Genomic DNA, 16,564 nt, shown 5'->3' with positions numbered 1-16,564 from the left:
GCCAGGTACAACAGTAACAGTCTCCGGGCTACCAGGGAGGCAAAGGCCAGGACGTCAGCCTCTCTTGCCCCCTGGACTCCCAGCTCACCACCTCTGGACTCGGCACCACCCGTGTTTTAAGTACCGTGGACATAACCTTAGCAAAGCCCTGCCAAAACCCTCTGAGCTTTGGGCATGCCCAAAACATGTGGACATGATTTGCTGGACCTCCCGCACATCTCTACCCCACAAGACTTGCTCATTCGGGCCACTATCATGTGTGCCCGGTGGACTATCTTGAATTGTATCAAGCTAAGCCTGGCACATAATGTGGATGTGTTAAACCTACTTAAAGCATCTGCCCAGAGACCCGCCTGATTTGTCTTGTTCTTAATCCCTTTTGTCATCAAGGGAGCTCTGGCTTTGTCTGTCCTACCTTCCCCCTCATTCAAATGTGCCTTCACTGTGCCTGAACCTTCTCTTCTTGAAAAGCAATCATTATTCCATAACAGTTGTGCCTTGCCAGTCTTTGTTCCAAATTACGTGGACCAAATCTGTTCTCACCCCATTGTAAATGATCCTCCTCCAATTAATTAATTTTACTCTGGATTTCTCCTTGTCCTTTTCAAAAGCAACCTCAAATCTTATGGCACTGTATCCTGACTAACACTTGACCCACTATGATCAGTAGCTCCTAAATGTATCCTGACTGATACTTGGCCCATTTCATTTCCTAGATCCAGATCCAGCAATGCCTCCTTCCTCAATGCACCAGAAACATCCTAATCTAGAAGATTCTGCTCAACACATTTCAGGCACTCTTCTTCCTCCCTACCTTTATGCTATATCTATCCCAGTCTGTATAGGATAATTAAAGTCACCCATTGTAACTTTGATATACTTTTTACTCCCCTTTGTAATTTCCTTGCAAATTTATATGTTCATATTATTCCACTAGTTTGTGGTCTATAGAACACACCCAATAGTGTAATAGTACCCTTTTTTCTTTGCATTAACCTACATGCATAGTAAACCTAATTTAGACCTTATTGTGTTTCTTCTTCCACTGACCCTATTTAATGCTTGCTGGTTCTCACTCTTTTGCTGTGGGCTACAGTTGTATCTATCTTTCCCAATTATTTGTACACCTTGTTCTTCTTCTCAAAAGTTATTTCAAGTCAAGTTTGTTTAAAGCCTCCCCAACAGGAGCCTGGGTGCCATGGTAACGGCACCGTTGCCGCTCTCCCCTAAGGTTTACCACGAGCCCGGTGGTGACGGCGACCCTAAGAATCTGGGGACAGTGGAGACGGCATCGGGGGGAAACAGGGGGCTCGATGGAGACTCCACTGGGTGGCAACCATCGGTTCATCCCGGGGAACAAGGATGGGGGATTTAGGGGGTGGCAAAGGGCGGGAATCAGCAAATTGAGGGACCTGTTTATTGGCGGGAGGTTTGCGGGCCTGGGGGAACTGGAAGATAAATTTGGCCTTCCCCAGGGGAACATGTTCAGATACCTGCAGGTAAAGGCGTTTGCTAGGCGACAGGTAGAGGGATTCCCTCTGCTGCCGTCGCGGGGGACGATGGACAGAGTGCTTTCGGGGGTGTGAGTCGGAGAGGGGAAGGTGTCTGACATCTATAAGGTAATGCAGGAGGTGGAGGAGTCGTCAGTGGAGGGGCTGAAGGCTAAATGGGAGGAGGAACTTGTGGAGCAGATAGAGGACGGGACTTGGGCGGATGCCTTGGAGAGAGTCAACTCTTCCTCCACATGTGCGAGGCTTAGTCTCATCCAATTTAAGGTGCTGCACCGGGCCCACATGTCCGGGACTAGGATGAGTAGGTTCTTTTGGGGTGAGGACAGGTGCACCAGATGTTCGGGGAGTCCAGTGAACCGCGCCCATATGTTGTGGGCATGCCCAGCACTGGAAGAATTCTGGAGGGGGGTGGCGGGGACGGTGTCGGGGGTGATTGAATCCAGGGTCAAACTAGGGTGGGGACTCGCGATTTTTGGAGTTGCAGTAGAGCCGGGAGTGCAGGAGGCGAAAGAGGCCGGTGTCCTGGCCTTTGCGTCCCTAGTAGCCCGACGAAGGATTCTGCTACAGTGGAACGATGCAAGGCCCCCAAGTGTGGAGACCTGGATCAGTGACATGGCGGGATTTATAAAATTGGAAAGGGTCAAATTTTCCCTGAGAGGATCAATACAAGGGTTCTATAAACGATGGCAGCCTTTTCTGGACTTCCTGGCTCAAAGATAGGTAACTTGGTCAATAGCAGCAGCAACCCGGGGGGGGGGGGTGTGTTCCTTATTGTAGTGTCTATTCTGTAACTTTATATTGTGTTAATTTGCGTTGTTGTTAAAATGCTGTGTTGTGCATGGAGGTGGGGCGAATGTTTATGATAATATTGTTATTTTTGGTATTTAACCAAATTGTATAAATTGTTGTATAAATTCAAAATTTTTCAATAAAAATTATTTTTTAAAAAAAAGCTTCCCCAACAGTAATAACAAACCTGCAAGGGCATTGAACCCAGCTCTGTTCAGGTGTAATCCGTCTCACCTGTGCAGGTACCATCTCTCAGAACCTTACCCAATGTCCCACGAATCTAAACCCTTGCGCACCACCTCTCCAGCCATGCATTGGCTGCTGTATCTTCCCATTTGTATACTCACTGATCTGTGGCACCAGGAATAATCTGCAGATTACTGCTTTTGAGATCCTGCTGGTTAGTTTCCTCTCTTTATTGTTGGTACTAATATGGACCACAACTACTGGCTGTTCATCCTCACTCATCAGACTGCTCTGCAGTCACTTTGAAATCCTTCTGTGGCTGCACAAATGCCTATTTTCTTCCCTAATTATAGAATTCTCTGTCACTATTGTTTTCCAAATGCCTGTACACCAGTGTAACAATTTCTGTCACCAGTGTTCAGAACTAAATACTGGTCGGCGAACGAGATGTATTCAGGGGATCAGTGTTGTGTTCCACCAAAGTTTTCTGTTTATTTAAAAATATTTTGTTGTACGTTGCATAGGCACCACGCTATGAAGCACAAATTCTTCTTGGATCTCTGGTCTGTTTTCCTAATCTATACCAACAGATGTCGCTGCTACAGCCTGTAACTGGTGCTACTGACATCATCACAGGGAATGAAGATATCAAGGTAATGCAGGTTAACTGACTGGAACAGAGAGAAAATTGCTGAGCCACAGATTTTGACTACAATCTCAATTGCTGTTACAGACAAATTCATTTATCTTACTGTGACTAAATAGGCATGCACTCTTCGGGTTGTGTTTAAATCTAGCTTGATCCTTTCAATATTTAGAAATATATTTCATTAATTTTCTTTCACAGCATTAGAAATACTTTATTTTAATGAAGGAACAATCTCCCTGTTTTTCTGGAAAAACTGCAAAATATTTGTCAGTTATCCCATTGGTATGTCTTCACCCTTTTTTAAAAAATGTTTTATTGGGGTTTTTCATCTATTACAGGTGAATCTTAGCTTCATATCGTTCCATCTTTCAATTGCATCCCTTACAATCTTACAATAACTGAGATTATAAATAATTTATATCTCTTTGCTATATAAGTGGTCAAAATTTATATTAGTGTTACCAAGCATATACGATGAACAATGGCAAAACAAAATTTTCAAAATGTTTAAAAAACACATGGAATAAATTAAGATAACTCAAAAATACTACAACAAAAAACAAGTGATCTATTTACCTTGCATTGCTGGCGTTAGTATAAATATAGGCGAATGGCTTCATTTTCTGAGCCCCTTTTTACAATTTATTCAGCACCTCTGCCCCTTGGTGCGTAGGGCTGATTTCCCCTTTTTCTTTGTGGTGTGGGTGCACCCCTGCCCCCACCATCTCCCTTCCATTTCTCTGGTTGCTCCTCCCTCCCCTCTTGTTCCTGGTCACGAACAGGTCTTCAAAGAGGCTGGTGAATTGTTTCCACTTTTGGTGGAATCCTTCATCTGATTCCCTAATTACAAATGTAGTTTTTCTAACTTTAGGAACTTTACTAGGTCGGGGAGCCAGCCTGAGGCTCTGGGTGGTGCTGCTGACTTCCATCGAAGCAGGCCACCGGGAAATCAGTGAGGTGGCCCATAAAGAGCTCAGGATGCTACAATATCACGAAGACCGCCACTGAGGGACATGGTTCCTTCCTTAGCTTCATCACTCTGGACATGGCCTTGAAAAAGGTGGCCCAGAACCCAATGAGCTTGGGGCAGGAGCAGAACATGTGGGTGTGGTTGGATAGCCCCCCTGACACTGCTCACAATTATCCTGCACCTCTGGGACGAACCCGCTCCTTGTGTCCTGGTTAGGTGCGCCCTGTGCACCATCTTCAGCTGTGTTAGGCTCAGCGCTGTGCATGAGCAGGTGTAGTTGGCCCTGTGGAGAGCTTCGATCCGGAGTCCTCCACTATCTGCATGCCCAGCTCTTCCTCCCATTTTTCCCGTGTCTCATCCAGTGGGGCCCTTACTCTTCTAACAGTCGTCTGTGTATGTCGCAACATTTACCTCCCACTGGTAAATCCGGTGCTGGTAGTCTGTCCTGTAGGGTGTGTTTGGGTATCTGGGGAATGTCTTGGTCTCCTTGCGGAGGAAGTCTCGCAACCGCAAGTACCGAAGCTCATTCCCTCTGGGGAGCTGGAGCTTTACTGTTAACTCCCCAGGGTCAATACTCTACCGCTCATGTTCAGTCCCTTACCGACATTACCCCTCCGTGTTCTCTCCACATTTTGAATGTGGCGTCTATTTTTGTCAAAAACATTATGTTTCCTGTAGATGGAGGCTGCAGTAGACGTGCCACTGAGTTTGAAATGGTTCTGAGCTGGTTCCAGGTCCTTAATGGGACCACTACCACTGGGCTCCTTGAGTATTTGGTTGCAGGGGCTGCGAGTGAGGCAGTGGCCAACCCCCAGAGGGACGTTCCCGTACAGGAGGCCACCTCCATCTGACCTCCAGTTTTCCCAATCACCCCCGCACTCTCGCTGCTTTCGCTGTCCAGTGATAGAATGGGAGGTTTGGCAGAGCAAAGCCTCCCATGTGCCATCCTCTTTGTAGGATTTTCGTATCCTAAGGTTCTTTCCCACCCAGACAAAGGCCATGGTCAGTTTATCAACCCTGGTGAAGAATGATTTGGGGATGAAGATCTGGAGTGATTTGAATAGGAAGAGGAATTCTGGCAGCATGTTCATTTTTATCGTCTGCGCTCTTCCTGTCAAGCTTGAAAAGACAGATCATGTTCCATATCTGCAAAGGATGAGTTAGAATGAGAGACCAGAAGAATAGGGCTATGTGAGGAACAAACTCTCTGTATAGAAATATCAAACTTTTGATATTCCATAATTTATGAACTCCACTGTAGATTTAACATTAAGATTTGTAAAATTTTGTGACTGTAGAACGTAGAACAGTACAGCACAGAACAGGCCCTTCGGCCCTCAATGTTGTGCCGAGCCATGATCACCCTACTCAAACCCACGTATCCACCTATACCCATAACCCAACAACCCCCCCCATTAACCTAACTTTTTTTTTGTCTTCCAATGTTCCCTCAAATTTCCCTCTGCTATGTATGGCCCGTTTGTTGCACTGTGTACTCCATTTACCGATTGTTGTGCAGCTACGCACATGCACAGCTTAGAGGGATCAATGCCCCTTGCTCTTCCCTCTGTTGAAACAATATTCAGAGTTTTACAGCACAAAAAGTGGCCCTTCAGCCCATCATATCTGCATCGACCATTAAGTACCTATCTATTCTAAACCTATTTTCCAACATTTGGTCTATAGTTTTGCATTCTATGGCATTTGAAGTACCCATCTAAATGCTTCTTAGGGGATTGGTTAGCTGGCTGGCTGGATGGCTGGTTTGTGATGCACAGCGACACCAACAGTGTGAGTTCAATTCCCGTACCAGCTGAAGTTATCCATGAAGGGCCTTGCCTTCTCAACCTTTCCCCTCTTCTGAGGTGTGGTGTACCTCAGGTTAAATCTCCACCAGTCAGCTCCTTCTCTCTGTCTCTCGCTCTCTCTCTCTCTCTCTCTTTCTCAAAAGGTGAGAGCAGCCTGTGGTCCTCGAAGACAGTGGGGACTTTTCAAATGCTGCTTAAAAGTAGTGAGAGTTCCCATCTCGACCACCCTTTCAGGCAGTGAGTTGCAGATTCCCACCACGTGCGGAGTGAAAAGTTTTTTCCTCAGGTGCTCTCTAAATTTCCTGCCCCTTACCTTAAATCTATGCCCCTGGTTAATGCGCCCTCAGCAAAGTTTCTTGTCTACACACACTATGCCCTTCATAATTTTGTACACTTTGTTCATGCCCCCCCCACCCCAGCCTTTTCTGCTCAAAGGAAAACGACCCAGCCTAACCAGCGCCTCTTCATACCTGAAACGCTCAGCCCAAGCAGCATTCTAGCGAATCTCCTCTGCACCCTCTCTAGTGCAACCACATCCTTCCTATAGTGTGGTGACCAAAACTGCACATAGTACTTCAGCTGCAGCCAAACAAGCGTTTTATACATCTCCATCATAACCTCTCTTCTCCCTCAGCTAAAACGGCATGTAATTCTTATGCCTTCTTAACCGCCTTACCTACCTGTCCTGCTGCCTTCAGGGATCTACAGACATGCAACCCAAGGTCCCTCTGATCCTCCGAACCTCCTAGCATCAACAATTCATTGTGTATTCCCTTGTCTTCTTAGTCCTCCTAAAATGCTTCACCTCACACTTTTCAGGGTAAAATTCCATTTGCCACTGTTATCAATCTAACCAGAACGTCTATATCATCTTGTAATCTAAGACTTTCTTCCTCACTATTTACCATACCACCAACTTTCGTGTAATTTGCAAACTTATGAATCATACATCCTACATTCCTGTTTAGATCATTAATGTACTCTACAAAAAGCAAGGGACCCAGCATTGATCCCTGCGGTGCAAAACTGGACCCAAGCTTCTGGTCACAAAAAAAGCCTTCAACCATCAACTGTCTGCCTCCTGCTACTAAGGCAATTTTGGATCTAATTTGCCAAATTGCCCTGGATCCCATGGCCTTTTACCCTCTTGACCAGTCTCCCATGCGGGGCCTTGTCAAAAGTTTTACTGAACTCCATGTACACTACATCAACTTCACACCTAGTCACCTCCTCGTAAAATTCAATCAAATTTGTTAGGCATGATCTCCCCTTGACAAAGCCATGCTGACTATATGTCATTAATCCTTGCCTCTCCAAGTGGAGATTCATTCTGTCTCTCAGTTCTAGACTGAGAGCCTTGGTAACTGCCTCGCTTCCATTTTCTCCTGTGAAACTTACCTTGAGTCTGGTGGTGGCAACGTTGAGGTTTTGGAGACAGTTTAAGCAGCGTCTTAGCTTGTCTCCATGTTGTTGTCAGCCCCTGTTTGTGGAAATCACCGCTTTGTGCTGGCAGAGTTGGATTCTAGATTTAGGTCCTGGGATAGGGAGTGGCTGGAGAGGTTTGGGGACATGTTTGTGGAGGGTAGGTTTGTTGGATTTGAGGAGTTGTTGGATAAATTTCAACTTCTAAGATCTGATTATTGAGGTATCTCCAGGTGAGTGATTTTCTGCTAAGGAGACATTGTTGTTTCCTTTGGCCTCATTCCTCTTGAATAGGATCCTATCTCTGGGCGAAGTGGGAGAGGGAGATATTTCAGACATCTATGGTCAGATATTGACTGTGGGCCCTTACATGGGGTAAACTCAACCTCCTGTGCTCGGCTCAGCTTGATTCAGTTCAAGCTGGTGCACAGTGTGCATCTGACTAGGGCTAGGATGAGTGTTTTTTTTTCTCAGGAGTGGAAGATAAGTGCGAATGGTGTTCTCTGGATCGGCGAATCATACCCAAGTGTTTTGGTCATGTCCTAAACTTGTCGGCTTTTGGATCTCCTTCTTTAACGCCATGTCAGGGATTCTTGAGATCGACCTGGAGCCTTTTCACTGGTTGCCATTTTCGTGGTCTCTGACTCGCCGGTGCTGCAGACCATGTGAAGGTGGATGTCCTCATCTTTGCCTCGCTGGTAACTCGCAGGCACGTTTTGTTGGCATGGAGTTCTCCCACCACGCCCAGCGACTCGGCATTGTTGGGTTATCTAATGGATTTGATATCTTGAGAGGGTCAAGTACACCATTAGAGGGTCGGTAGAAGGATTTTACTTGAGATGGCAGCCGTTAATTTCCTTTCTCAAAGAGTTAGTCACCATCAGCTGTTAGGGTTATTAGGTAGCAGTTGGGTTTTCATTTTTTTAGTTATAGGTGTAAGGGGTGGGATTAGTAGGGTTGAAAATAGCTGGAATGTGTTATTTGTGTACTGTATCTGTATGTATTAGGCAGTTATTGTAGATTTATCTTGTAGCAAAGCCTTGGGCTTTGGGTTTTCTAGTACAGGATCTCAGTGTCTTCTGTTCAATGGTGTATACAGTAGCAAATCTCGAGCATAATACTAAGATTGCCCTATGATCTGAAATTTGTTTCAAGTGCAATTGCACTTCTCCAATTCTTTTGCAAGTGGGTTTTGAAACACTTGCTATGTTTTCAAATATACGTTACCCTACAAAAGTAGTGTTTCATCATCAGTGCTTTCAATCTTTTGTTAGAATAAATATCTTAAAATGTGAGCATCTTGTTGTGCTATCCATTCAGCTATTAACTGGAAGTTTGAATTTCTTGTTTTATAAACTACTGATCTCTATGGAGATCATAACAATGCAAAGATCCAGCTCATAGAAGGTGATACCTCCCCAGGACAGGATTTAAAGGTCACTTAAAATGCTACGCCCCAATGCCTCAGGAGACTTTGTCTTTTACAGCAGGTTGTTTCTGATATCTGCAGCCTCCTGGAACAACACCACCTTCCCAGTGGACCATGTGGTTAGCTGGAGAGCTCCCCCAACCTGACCCTTAGTCTCTCCAAGGAGTTCTCTGTTCTCCTGTCCTGCAAGGAGGGAAAACCAAATTTTGAATATGAGAAATATTTGGAGAGGAGGAAAGGACAACGTTTATGGAGAATGACAGTGAGGCATTGGTGTGAAATGGCAGAAAGGCGTGTTGAGTGTCAGGTGTTGGACGTTCAGATGGGGAGGTGACGACCTGTCTGGTGAGTGAGGTATGAGTGATGCTAAAATATGTGGGTCTGAGTGTTGTGCAGCAAAATGCTGGAAACGCCAGATTGGAACTTAGCACCTCGAATTGAGGTGACTTTTGCTGCTCACTTTCTTGGTCACTTCCATCCACCCTGCTGCGTTTGAGTGGCTTGTATCTTTCTGTTTACCATTCCTGTAAATCCAACAACAGAACATCCAGATAAGTGTCAGATCTGTGGATGCAGTCATTCCAAGTCCCCTTTTTATCCGGTGGTCGCTCTAACTTCATAAATCGGTGTATAGTTCAACCATCCTGACCCATACCGAGGCCCTTTAACTAGAAATCCTTCCTTTTAAAATTTTTTTCCAATTAAAGGGCAATTTAACGTTGCCAATCCACCTACCCTGCACATCTTTGAGTTGTGGGGGCGAGATCCATGCAGACACGGTGTGAATGTACAAACTCCACACCGACAGTGACCTGGGGGCAGGATTGAACCCGGGTCCTTTCATTGTGAGGCAGCACTGCTAACCACTGTGCCACCCCCTACTGGAAATCCTTCCTATGAGAGATTTATAATATATATAAAACTTAAATGTAAAATAAATGGATAGAAAATGTGGGGGAATTAAAAAAAAAAAAAATCTCCAGTGCTAATTAAATTCTGAGTAAATGAGACTCTTGTAAATTAAATTTTCTGAGCCAAAGAGCTTGTTGGCAATAATTATAACTAATCATGCTGTTTAAAAAAAACAACACTTATGCCTAAATACATAAGTCCCCTACGCTTTCTGTAATGTTTAGTAGGTAACTAACTGGTGAATATTGTTAGCCTCACCATCATTGTCAGTGTAAAATCTGGTCCACTGAGTTTATTAGCCCTGATTTCCTTTACCATATTGGTTTCTAGTTTCACTTCATGAATCTTAAAATCTACCTTTTTGTACAGTGTTTCAATTCTTAATTACCCTAATGCACTTCAGAAATTATTAATGTGGCTTAGTCCCTTCTGATTCAGATCCCTCATTTATATTTGCTGTTTTTGCAGCATAAATTAAATGTTTATGTATCATTTGTAACTTAAAATAAGTTTGTAGAATGTTACAGCAAAGAGTGAAAACGTTCACCCCCATTGAGCCTGTTGGTCTTTCAAAAAGCTATCCACTTTGGCGGATTCTCCTGCTATTTTCCCATATTTTAGAAATGTATTTTTTCAGGTATCTACTTCCCTTTGAAAGTTATCATGAATTCTAACGTACTCCTCCTGGGGTCCAACACCCAAAATGTGCATTCCAGCAATTTAATAGGTAAAATATCTGAAGCTTAAATACATTTGAGTTTGAGGCAAGTGGTCATCTCACACAAGTAGCATGCCCCCAGGAATCCCCCACATTGCAAACATTTCCTATATCCTACTTCAGCTGGTCCTTTCTTACACGAAATATCTTCTCTTTAAGACAAATTAAATAATTTTAGGTCATCCTCCACCTCGAGGCTGAGCTCCCACTAAAATGAAACTTTATGCTTATTTATCTTTATCACTGCTCAAGATTCATCTCTTAGCATAGATAACTTTGAAGTAAAATACTCAAGTCTCGGTGACCGTCACTGGATGGAATGGCATTGTGTGGAGAATTAATTTGACTCAACCCTCGCCCGGGTTCCCATCCCAGATTAACTGCCCCTATGGGATACCACCTACTTCCACTTCCTCCCAGCCAAAGCCCTGTCCTCTCACTTCCACCTTCCTCTCATTGTGATCTGACCTCGCCTGGGACTGCTTGTCCTTCTGATTGTTTTTAGCTTAGATGTATCTAGTGCTTTGTTTACTTGGTTTAGACTGATATGTGATGAAAGTTGATCAAATTGGACAATCAGTATAAATTGAAGAAGGATTAGTAGTGAGTAAGGATCTCTAATTATCGCTCTGCAGTGATGATTCTTTTTTCCACTGTTATTTATGATTGCCCATAATAACATTTTCCATTTATCCATTGGTAGAGATGGATAAGATTGTATTAAGATTTTTTCCATTACAATCTATCAGTTTAACTCCCATTTGTTCGAAATGTATCTTTTATTCCAACGATAAATTATTTTGTCCTTAATTTTTCTTTGTGTTTTAGTAATACATCTCAATGTACAATTTATTCTGTATACATTATAGCAGCAATTTGGTTTGATTCCACAATCTCTGCAGGAAACAAAATAAGATAAATTCAATACAATACCTGGTAACTACTAGAAATGAATATTTGCTCATTGCTGTCTTTAAAAAGTACAGTTTACATGAGCCAGATGGGTCAACATTTTTTTAATTCATGGGATGTGGTAGTTGCTGACAATACCAGTATTTATTGCCTTTGAGAAAGTGTTGGTGAGCCACCTTGAACTGCTTCAGTCCATGTGGTGAAGGTGCCCCAAAGTGTTATTGGAGTTCCAGGATCTTTCCCCAGTGCCAATGAAGAAATGGCAATACAGTTTGTAGGTCGGGGTGGTATGTGACTTGGAAGGGAGGTGATTATGTTTCCATACACCTTGTCCTAGGTGGTAGAGGTCTCCAGTGTGGGAGGTGCCTTGGAAGAAACCTTGGCAAGATGCTCTAGTGCATTTTGTCAATGTCACATCCATCATCAACTTTTATTTGTACAGCTCCTTTAATGTCGTAAAACATTTCACGGTCTTTCACAGGCGAGTTATCAAACAATACTTGTCATTGATTTATTTTAATAGAGCATTTCTGTCTAGCTGTGACAGTTTTAGTGGCTGGAACCTAGAATTGACAAATGAAGTCTTTTAGCATTGTCGCTACGTATTACCTTTACTTGTGAATATTCTAACCATCTCAAGGTGAGGTATACTTGGCTGGAGGCAAATGACATGGATTATTTGACCCTGAACCCCTGATCTGGTAGTTGGGTGCTTAAATAACTGGATCTAGACCCATTCCAGATGTGCAAAATGCAGCTCTTCAAAAAGAAGGAATTGAATATATCATATCAATGTGTATTCAGTATACCTAAAAATCTGGCTGGTTTCATCTGTATAGCTAATTTCAGAACAGCTATTAAGGGTTCCAGTATGTCATCAAGGAGCGGCATATTGCCAATGGCACTGAGTGTGTTAAGGAGAAATCCTTGGATGACTTTTGAGGTGAAGGTGTTAGGGTGGGAATTGAAGATGTTGCTAGAGTTATCTTTGATTGTAATGAGGTTAGGTAAGAGAACAAACAAATAGATCAGTACCAGTAAATATGACAGTCGAGGAGTCAACTATGTCAGAGGTTCCCAGAAAGGGAAACGTTTTTGGCTTCTTCACTGACTGGAGTTAACATTCTGTTTAATGGCAGAGAGAATCTTAAATTCAAAGACTGATCAACAAAGCTTAAATAACAGCTGCAATGCAAATGTTGAAAATTTGAAGAAGACCTTTCTTGTTGAGTTGAGGTGAAACCTTGTGATCAAAGCTAGTTTTAAGGCTATTCTCCGATTTCCTTTATTTCAAAAAAGTATTAAAGTACTTATGTGCTCCAATTCTGCTTTACCAGACTAGATATTAGTGCAAGGGGTGCAATATAACTTGATTCCATTGACTGGTATTGCTGAAGATAGATTCTGGAGTCAGCTGCCATTTGCAGTAACTAGCCGGTACATCATTCTGAAATATACATGCTTGGGATACTGCCGAACCTTGAACGTAAGAAAGCAGATTTAATTCTCGTTTATATACTGTGGTTCAGTCTGCTGAAGCTATTATATTTTTATTTTGTGTAATGTTTTTATGAGCGTTTTATATTGTGGTGCTCAGGTGTTAAGGCTGTGTAGAAAGTGTTTGATTACTGACATTTTAATTTAAAATCTATTTAACCGTCAGTATTCGTCTGTCCTGGATGTTGCGTAGAAGAAGAAAACTGCCATGGTTTCTTCATTTTCTGACTTTTATTTTGGTTTCAAATGCTACATTGATCCTCAAATGCTACATTGATCCTCAGAGTATTCCTATTAACTTCACGCTACAAAGGTTTATGAGAAAATGAGGGAAAGAACTGTTGGAAATGGAATTTATAACATAGCAATATGATTTTCATCATAGGATTTTAATCAAGTTAGTGGTCATTAATGCACTTTACAGTTTCAAGTGATTTGATCTGTCAAATAATTGCCTTTGGTCATGTGCTTTCAGGAAAGCATCTGTTCTTATGAACATTCAGCTGCTTAATGTCAATTGTTTCCTTCAAAGCACTTTTCCTTTAGTTGACATTTTTTGAGTCCAGTACTCTTAATGTATTTACCTTTTGGAAGGAATATAAACTGCTGATATCTGCAAAAGGACGAGATCCACAATATGCTAAATTCCTGTTCCTAATTTTAAAGATGCGTTTTCAATTTCATTTGGCTTTGTAAATTTTTACATCGAGGCTTTTTGATCTTATGATATCGTAAGAATGTACTGACTAACCTTAAAACTGCATTTTAAGTACAATATTGTTGTACCTATATAACATAATGCTAAAAATAAACTGAAAGTGTTGTGCTAAAATATTGCCACCTTCTGATTTTTTTTTTTAGGATTATTTGGTAAACATTCTGATGAAAAATGCAAGGAATGAAACCTGTGAGACTGCACGGTACGTATAATTCTTTATTTTCATTCAGGATTCTTTTAATGTTATGTTTTAGTGAGAAATATCATGGAATGTTTATTTCACTGAGGCCTCAAGTGAGTCATAGACTGGTTCTTGTTAAAGTTGGTAACCTTGCAGACTTATCACGACTCATCTAGATCAGAAATCTACAGGACTTATTTTTAAAATATCTTGCTCTGATTTTGCAAATTGACACTAACTGGTTGTTCCAATTACAGTCTTTTTGTATCGGTAAATTAAGATGTGATTTAACGCAGTTGTTTTCAATAGAAATTAATGTTGAAGCCATAGAGATGGTTATCATGATATTGCTTTAACTGCATGTACAAATTTCCATAGAAAACATCTTAATACATTCACCTAACACAAAAATCATCGAATGGTTACAGCACATGAGGAGGTCTGTTGTGTCTGTGCTGGCTCCCTGAAGGAGCAATTCATCTAGAGCCACTCTCCCGCCATTCCCTGTAGCCTGCACATTCTTCCTTGTCAGATAATAATCCAATTCCCTCTTTAGTGCCGTGATTGAATCTGCCGCCACAATAGTTTCAGGTAGTGTATCCCAGATCCTACCGTTCAAGGTGAAAAGGTATCCTCTCATGTCGCCATTGCTTCTTTGACTTAATTACTTTCAATCTATATCTTCTGGTTTTCGATCCTTCCACCAGTGGAAATAGCTTCTCACTTTCCAGACCCATCAGGAGTTTAGGAAACCTCTATCAAATGTCCTCGACCCTCTCCAAGAAAAGCAACCCCAACTTCTCCAATCTGCCTACATTTTTTTTTTTTTTTTTAATAAACAATTTTATTGAGGTAGTTTTTGGCTTTATAAACAGTTACAGACATCATCAGAAAGGAAGCAAAAAAGGCAAAAATGTGCAAACATCCACGTTCTTTCAATACTTCCACCGTAACATATTGCACAAGCCCGCTCCCCTCCCATCGGTACTACCCGCCATATTTTCCCTCCTACTCTACTCTAACCCCCCCCCCCCCCCCCCCCCCCCCCCCCGCTGACGCTCACTCTCCCGCAAAGAAGTCAATAAATGGTTGCCACCTCCGGGTGAACCCCTGCACAGAACCCCTCAAGGCGAACTTGATTTTTTCCATCCCCAGGAAACTCGACATGTCCGCTAGCCACCACTCCGTCTTCGGGGGCTTTGAGTCCCTCCACGCCAATAGTATTCGTCGCCGGGCTATCAGGGAAGCAAAGGCCAGCACATCGGCCTCTTTCTCCCCCTGGACGCCCGGGTCTTCCGAAACCCCAAAAATTGCCACCCCTGGGCTCATCACCACCCTTGTTTTTAGCACCTGGGACATGACCCCCGCAAATCCCTCCCAGTACCCCCTCAGCTCAGGGCATGCCCAAAACATGTGAACATGGTTCGCTGGTCCTCCCGCACACCTAGCGCATTTGTCCTCTATCCCGAAAAATTTGCTCATCCGAGCCACCGTCATATGGGCCCGGTGAACGACCTTAAATTGGATCAGCCCGAGCCTAGCACATGTCGCGGTCGAGTTTACCCTACTCAGGGCCTCTGCCCACAGCCCATCCTCCATTTCCCCGCCTAGCTCCTCCTCCCATTTAAGTTTCAGTTCCTCTGTCTGGGACCCTTCCTCCCTCATGAGCACCTTATAAATACCCGAGACTCTACCCTCCCCTTCATCCCTCCCAGAGACTATTCTGTCTAGGATCCCCATTGGCGGGAGGCGCGGGAAAGATGGGACCTGTCTACGAACAAAGTCCCGCAACTGTAGGTATCTAAAATCATTTCCCCTTACCACCCCAAATTTCTCCTCCAAGCTCCTCAAACTCGCGAAGCTCCCTTCCAGGAACATATCACCCACCCTTCCCGCCCCTGCTCGCCGCCATACTCGGAACCCCCCATCCATACTGCCGGGGGCAAACCGATGGTTGTCGCAGATTGGCGCCCAGACAGACGCCCCCATCTCCCCCACATGCCTCCTCCACTGGCCCCATATCCGCAGGGTCGCCACCACTACCGGGCTGGTGGTGTACTTGGCCGGCGGCAGCGGTAGAGGAGCCGTGACCAGGGCTTCCAAACTGGAGCCCCTGCACGAAGCCGCCTCCACCCGCTCCCAAATAGACCCCGTACCCACCATCCACTTCCTTATCATAGCGATGTTGGCCGCCCAGTAATAATTGACCAGACTCGGCAAAGCCAGCCCTCCCTCGCTGCGGTTCCTCTCCAACATCGCCTTCTTTACCCGCGGAGACTTTCCCGCCCAGACAAAGCTCATGATCAGCCCGTTAACTCTTTTGAAGAAGGACTGTGGGATAAAGATCGGGAGGCACTGAAAAATAAACAAAAATCGAGGGAGGATTGTCATCTTTACAGTCTGCACCCTCCCTGCCAGCGACAGCGGGAGTGCATCCCATCTCCGAAACTCTCCCTTCATTTGCTCCACCACCCTGGCCAAATTTAACTTATGCAGCCTGCCCCAGTCTCGTGCCACCTAGATTCCCAAATACCGGAAATTTTCCTCCACCAGCCTAAACGGTAGCCCTCTCAATCTATTCTCCTGGCCCCTTGCCTGGACCACAAACATTTCACTCTTGACCGTATTTAATTTGTATCCTGAGAACTGGCCGAACTCCCTCAGCATTCCCAGTATAGTTCCCATCCCGGCCACTGGGTCCGACACGTACAGGAGCAGGTCGTCTGCATAAAGAGAAACCCTGTGTTCAACCCCGCCCCTCACCATCCCCTTCCAACCCTCTGCGGCTCTCAGCGCCATCGCCAGCGGCTCTATGGCCAGCGCAAACAGCAGCGGGGAGAGCGGGCAGCCCTGCCTGGTCCC

The 16,564-nt window shown here is 44.0% G+C and overlaps 1 protein-coding gene across 1 annotated transcript in view; it reads left to right on the top strand.

Moving 5' to 3' along the window:
* The window catches only part of ralgapa2 (Ral GTPase activating protein catalytic subunit alpha 2), a 730,448-nt gene that overhangs the window by 317,679 nt on the left and 396,205 nt on the right, over positions 1-16,564 (top strand). The window contains 2 exon segments of the mRNA XM_038805980.1: positions 3,011-3,139; positions 13,665-13,723. Of these exon segments, the coding sequence (XP_038661908.1) occupies positions 3,011-3,139; positions 13,665-13,723 (188 nt within the window).

This window comes from Scyliorhinus canicula, chromosome 1, assembly GCF_902713615.1.
Source record: "Scyliorhinus canicula chromosome 1, sScyCan1.1, whole genome shotgun sequence".
Lineage (NCBI taxonomy): Eukaryota > Metazoa > Chordata > Chondrichthyes > Carcharhiniformes > Scyliorhinidae > Scyliorhinus > Scyliorhinus canicula.
This window is presented reverse-complemented; position numbering and strand designations above follow the sequence as displayed.